Source organism: Lontra canadensis, unplaced genomic scaffold (genome assembly GCF_010015895.1).
Source record: "Lontra canadensis isolate GAN:19392208 unplaced genomic scaffold, GSC_riverotter_1.0 scaffold42, whole genome shotgun sequence".
NCBI classification, from domain to species: domain Eukaryota; kingdom Metazoa; phylum Chordata; class Mammalia; order Carnivora; family Mustelidae; genus Lontra; species Lontra canadensis.
In genome coordinates, this window is record NW_022631036.1 from 2,888,231 (window position 1) to 2,894,230 (window position 6,000).

General features: G+C 39.1%; 1 protein-coding gene and 1 non-coding gene across 4 annotated transcripts in view; both read left to right on the top strand.

The window, feature by feature from the left end:
- Positions 1–5,283, top strand: part of POLE2 (DNA polymerase epsilon 2, accessory subunit) — a 29,425-nt gene extending 24,142 nt beyond the window's left edge. For all 3 annotated transcript variants that reach the window (XM_032871182.1, XM_032871183.1, XM_032871184.1), the window contains exons 18-19: positions 1,157–1,224; positions 5,170–5,283. In XM_032871182.1, the coding sequence (XP_032727073.1) occupies positions 1,157–1,224; positions 5,170–5,188 (87 nt within the window). In that variant the 3' untranslated portion in view covers positions 5,189–5,283. The remainder of the gene's footprint in view (positions 1–1,156; positions 1,225–5,169) is intronic.
- Positions 1,743–1,908, top strand: LOC116875709. The gene has a single exon (XR_004384261.1). It is a non-coding gene; the product is annotated as a U1 spliceosomal RNA (small nuclear RNA).
- Positions 5,284–6,000: the final 717 nt, after the last annotated feature.

Genomic DNA, 6,000 nt, shown 5'->3' on the forward strand with positions numbered 1-6,000 from the left:
AGCCCCCAGTTGTAACAAACAAAAATGTCTTAGGATATTTGCCAAATGTCCCCTAGGGATGACATTATCTGTGGTTGAAAACTGCTCTAAGGATGAAGCACAGTCAATGGATTTGGTTTCATAGTTTAAAACTTACGGCCTGATTTTTTTAGAATTTTTATTCACTTTCCAATATTCTTTCACAATAAGGCTATTTCTTTATTTAAATTTAACTCTTTGGCTGTTCTCATAGTTAATGCTTTATTGGATAACACCTTATTTCTGAATTTTCCTACTTTGTCTTCCTGTCAGCCAGTAAACAACCATCTCTTACACCAACATTATATCCTTTTTTACTTTATACCTTTTGAGCAAACCTAAAACTTTTCACATTGCTTCATCCCTTCTTCTTTTTTTTTTTTAAAGATTTATTTATTTTAGAGGGAGAGTAAGAGAGCATGAGTAGGGGGAGGGACAGAGGGAGAGAATCTTCAAGCAGCTCCCCACCGAGCGCGGAGCCCAATGTGGGGCCCAATCCCCGGCCCAATCCCACCACCCAGGAGATCACTACCCGAGCCAAAATTGAGTCAGATGCCCAACTAACAGGCACCCTGCTTCATCCCTTCTTGATACTTGATACTTGATACTTACTCACCCTAACGAATGCCTGCAATGGACTAGACATTGAGTTAGTGCCAGGGACACAGAGCCTGAAATGAACAGACAATCTCTGCCCTAGAGTTTAGTAGACACACAGTTGTGTTACTGCTCAGTTGCTTTGGGGGCACATCCGGGGGCCATCAGTGCTGATTTTCACTGCAGAGAGGGGCAGGAAAGCTTTCCTGAATGTGATGTTCAAGTGTCTTATATGCATATATAGCATCACATGGTACTGTCTCTTACACTGAGTATTTCTTACTCCTAAGCATTTCCAGTTACATCTGTTAGTATAAGACTCTCTAGCCAACTAGAAAGACTTGCTTCGAGTGGAAACATTTTATATTAGTATCTTCTCCCTATAAAGATCAGAAAAAAAAAAAAAAAACCCTCTCATTACTTTTTAGTTACATCTTACAACTTTAAGTCATGACCAAGGAATTTGATCTTAAATACAGTAATTCTTTTATAAAAGTTCAGTATTCACTTACAGGCATTTTTTTTTTTTTTTTCTCCAAAGGGCTCTTTTCCAAGAAGTGGATTTTCATTCAAAGTATTTTATCCATCCAACAAGATAGTAGAAGATAGGTAAGTGTACCCCCAGAAACAGCAAGGAGGAGTTGTCTTTTGGCTTTGTATTGCTGAAAATCAGATGTCCTGTAGGTGTGTTGAGGTTTTAAAAGATGTCTGTGTTGGTCCTTTGGAAATGTTTCAGGCTGAACTTCTGGTCATACTGTGGGACATAGAATTGTATGTACTTGATAAAAGAGATTAAGAAGTGTTTTCTGAGGGCTGTCTCAGGCCAGCCACAGAGGTGGGCTAGTTCTCTCACAGGCTAACTCCTGATGATGTTTGTGTTCTGAGAGGTCAGCCTCACCCTCCACGTGGTTGATTCTCAAAACCTAGGCAGTCGGCCTTAAACTGGCATTAACGAAGTGTGTGGGGAGGGCATGGGGTGTTAGTGATGGTGAGAGGTTGGGGTTGGGGCGTTGTCTTGGGGATAAAGAATAATCCATGTTGGGGGCTGGGTAGTGGTTTTCAAAGGGTTATCTCTAGACCACCCTCATCAGAATCCTCTGTGAACCTTGTTAAAAATGTTAAGTTTTTCACTTCACCCTGACAGGGGAGATAAAATGATCATGAAAGTGGTTTTCCCAAGGTGAGGCTTATCTGTTGCACTCCCTATGTGCTGACCCTGGCAATTTCCCCAAATGTGGGAAATCTAGCTGTGTAATTTGTGGTAGTGGGGGGCTGTGTTTGTGCTCTCTCCTGGGCAGGATTGGGGGGGAATCCCACTCCAAACTTATCAAATGATTCTCTAGTTGTAGGGCCCAGGAATAAGCATTATTGATACCATTTCTCTTGGATTCAGGCAGCCTAACACATGATTTCTCAGTTAATCATATTTTGAAAAAGCAGCTTCCCCCTTCAGATAAGAACAAGTGACCAAATAACTGCCTCCCAGGTTCTGATCAGAGAATGTAATTTTTTTTTTTTTAAGATTTTATTTATTTGACAGAGAAAGAGAGAGATCACAAGCAGGCAGAGAGGCAGGCAGAGAGAGAGAGGGGAGGAAGCAGGCTCCCCATGGAGCAGAGAGCCCGATGCGGGGCTCGATCCCAAGACCCTGAGATCATGACCTGAGCCGAAGGCAGAGGCTTTAACCCACTGAGCCACCTAGGCGCCCCAGAGAATGTAATCTTGAACACACAGCTCAGTTGTCTTTATTTTTTGGTAATTAACATATTTATTTAAATGAAATGAATACAAGTACATGATAAAAATTTCAAACAATGCTCAAGGTATAGAATTGAAAAGGAAAAATACATCTGCTTCCTAACCCTGAAACCATAATTAAGTTTTCTATATTTTTTAAAGATTTATTTATTTGAGAGAGAGAGGGTATGCACGCACCTAAGTGTGGTGGGGAGGGGCAGAGGGAGGGAGAGAGAGAATCCTCAAGGAGACTCCTGGCTGAGCACAGAGCTTGACTTGGTGCTGGATCCCAGGACCCTGAGATCATGACCTAAGCCGAGATCAAGAGCCAGAAACTTAACCAAATGGGTCACCCAGGTTGCCCCTTTTATATATTTCTTAAAAAAACAATTATGCATTGTTCTTACCACTCAGTACTCATGGAAGATTTAAGTCCATTCACTTTATGAGCTATTCTAAGTTTTCCTCTTGGATTTACTCATTTGACATATATATGATTCTTACTGTATTCCACACACTGCTTGGTTTTTGGAATGAATATAACCAGACAGATACTCTCATTAAGGTCACAGATCTTCTAGTCTCTTCTATAAGCCCCAAACTATATATGTTTGACTTTACCTAGACCAATTTGAATCCTAAAACACCAAAACTGATTCGGAATGCCCTTAGGTAAGAGCAAGAACTTGCCTCCAGTGTCTCAGCTGCTTGTCCTCACCAGGATGCCCCTGAGGGCATTTGATTTTGTGACCCAGGATTACTAAGGGCTGTCTGCCTGGAGCATATTTTGTCCAACTTTAGAATGACTTCTACTGAACTGCAATTTGATGTGAAACTTACTCTGCCAAGGAAAACCAATATGGGGACTTTCAGCAGGTCTCAGGCCAAGGGGATTCTGTGTCTATCCCAAGCAACTGTTTATCTAGGGGAGACTGGGAATCTTCTAATGAACTCCCTTTGTTTTAGCTGGCACAACCAAATATGTAGCCCAATCCTCTAGCTGCAGAGGAATTACTACCATAAATGTTGGGCGTGGCCCTGACTTCATCTTTTTTTTCTGAACTGTATTTTCCCACTACTTGAATTTCTTCATTTATTTTTATCTTTTTATTCATTTGTCTCTGCAAACCATTTTATATTCTTTTTTTTAAATGAGCTGGGATAGAAATAAGTAAACCACAATAGGAAATTAATTGATTTATTAATTATGATAGCACAGGACATTTCAGTTACATTTCTGATATAGTGTTCCTTGGGTGCCATGCAGAATTGTTAGGTGTTCTAAGCACTTTTTACAGAACTCTGTGATAGTTCCACACATTATGGTATTAGAAGTCATATATGTACCCATCTTCCTTAAAAGCTTCTAATATAGCCCTTGACTTGAGTTGATGCTCATCATTCATGGGGTTGAAATAGTTGGTTCCTTTATCATATAGCTGCTGAAAAGCCTTGACATGATTTCCAGACTATAATTGAGTAGTGATAATTGAAGGAATCTTTTTAGTGCTTGATCAAACAGGTTGATGATGTACATTTACTTTTGAGGGAACAGAAACCATTTCAAGATATAGTGGAATCATTTGGTCTTCCTGCTACCTAGTTCCCCCAAAGAAGAAATCTTTTGGTAAATTACTTGTGAAATCATATTGTAACATTAATCACAGAAATGTAGTTGAAGTCAGTAAGGTTAACCCTGTTTCAGCAGGAACTCTCATACAATTGTTTATTTTAAAACATACTATTGGTGATGTAGTGGAGAAATACCCATTTTCACACATAGCTGGGTGGAATAGAAAGTGGTAAAAACCCTTATGGAGGGCAATTTGACAGGTTTCCTTAAGACCCAGACTGTATATACCAGCATTTACATTTCTAGGAATTTATCCTACAGATATACTTGGGCTTATACATCAAAGTAAGTACAGGTGTTTTTATTGTAGTTTTTGTAATAACAAAACAAATGGCTTAAATGGGTACCCAAAAGGGGGTGCCTGGGTGGTGTGGTCAGCTGCGCATCTGACTCTTGGTTTTGGCTCAGGTTGTGATCTCAGGGTCATGAGATCGAGCCCCCTGTTGGATCAGTGCAGAGTCAGCTTGGAACTCTCTTTCCTTCCCCTGCTGCCCCCTGCCCGTACTCTCTCTAAAATAAATAAATAAATAAATATTTTAAAAAAATAAATAAATGGGTACCCATTTAAATGTGTGTACTTTTTTTGTTTGTTTGTTTGTTTGTTTAATGTGTGGGGGGGCACCTGGGTGGCTCAGTGGGTTAAGCCCCAGCCTTCAGCTCAGGTCATGATCTCAGGGTCCTGGGATCGAGTCCCACATCAGGCTCTCTGCTCAGCGGGGAGCCTACTTCCCCCCTACCCCCCTGCCTGCCTCTCTGCCTACTTGGGATCTCTGTCAAATAAATAAATAAATCTTAAAAAAAAATGTGTGTACTTCTTAGAACTTTTCAAATGTATTTAAATTTCAAAATCTTAAAGGAAGGGATTAGTTTTAAAAATTATAGGTAAATGTATTACCAACTGAAAAAAGGTGTAAAATAGTGTGCACTGTATTCTAACACTTGTATATCTTTTTAAAGCATATACCCCCATATAGATGCTTATATATGATTAGACTGTCTTTATAAGGACAAATAATTGGTTCTAAGAACAGAAATAGAGTGTGAGACTGATTTATTTTTCACTCTGTCCCCTTTTGAATTTGGAACAATATGCATGTAATGACCTATTTTTAAAATGAAGTACTTAGAAATGTACAATAACTTAGGTTTCCAACATGTTTAATTTTATGAATTTCTATTTTCAGCAAACTTCAAGGTTTTTGAGATTCTTAAAGAGCATCTGAAGAAAGAAAATTCTATCAGTTCTGCTAATTTTATATGTATGTGATTTTGATAAGTTCCAATAAAATTATGATAAACTCTAGAATGTTCTTAAATTTGTATTTTATGGGGCACCTGGGTGGCTCAGTGGGTTAAAGCCTCTGCCTTTGGCTCGGGTCATGATCCCAGGGTCCTGGGATTGAGCCCCGCATCAGGCTCTCTGCTCAGCGGGGAGCCTGCTTCCTCCTCTCTCTCTCTGCCTGCCTCTCTGCCTACTTGTCATCTGTCTGTCAAATAAATAAAAATCTTTTTTAAAAAATTGTATTTTATGAAGTTTTGGTATTAAATTACAACAAATAGGGGCGCCTGGGTGGCTCAGTGGGTTAAGCCTCTGCCTTTGGCTCAGGTCATGATCTCAGGGTTCTGGGATCGAGCCCCATATTGGGCTCTCTGCTCTGCAGTGAGCCTGCTTCCTCCTCTCTCTGCCTGCTTCTGTGCCTGCTTGTGATCTCTCTCTCTCTGTCAAATAAATAAATAAAATCTTAAAAATAAATAAATTACAACAAATATGGTACACTTGACAAAGTTTTACAGCAAAAATATTTTCTGTATAGTCTTAATATGAAAATATGCATGAAGATATAACCTGATTTATGCTTAAAAACTGGTTTCATTATTCTAGGCTAATCATATGCTAATATTCATTCTAAAGAAAATACAAATATTTAAAATTTTCTGATTCCTTATTTTGTCTAACTTGAGTCCTAATGTTAGATTTAGCAATCTTCCAACTAAATTTAGAGTCAAAGAATTTA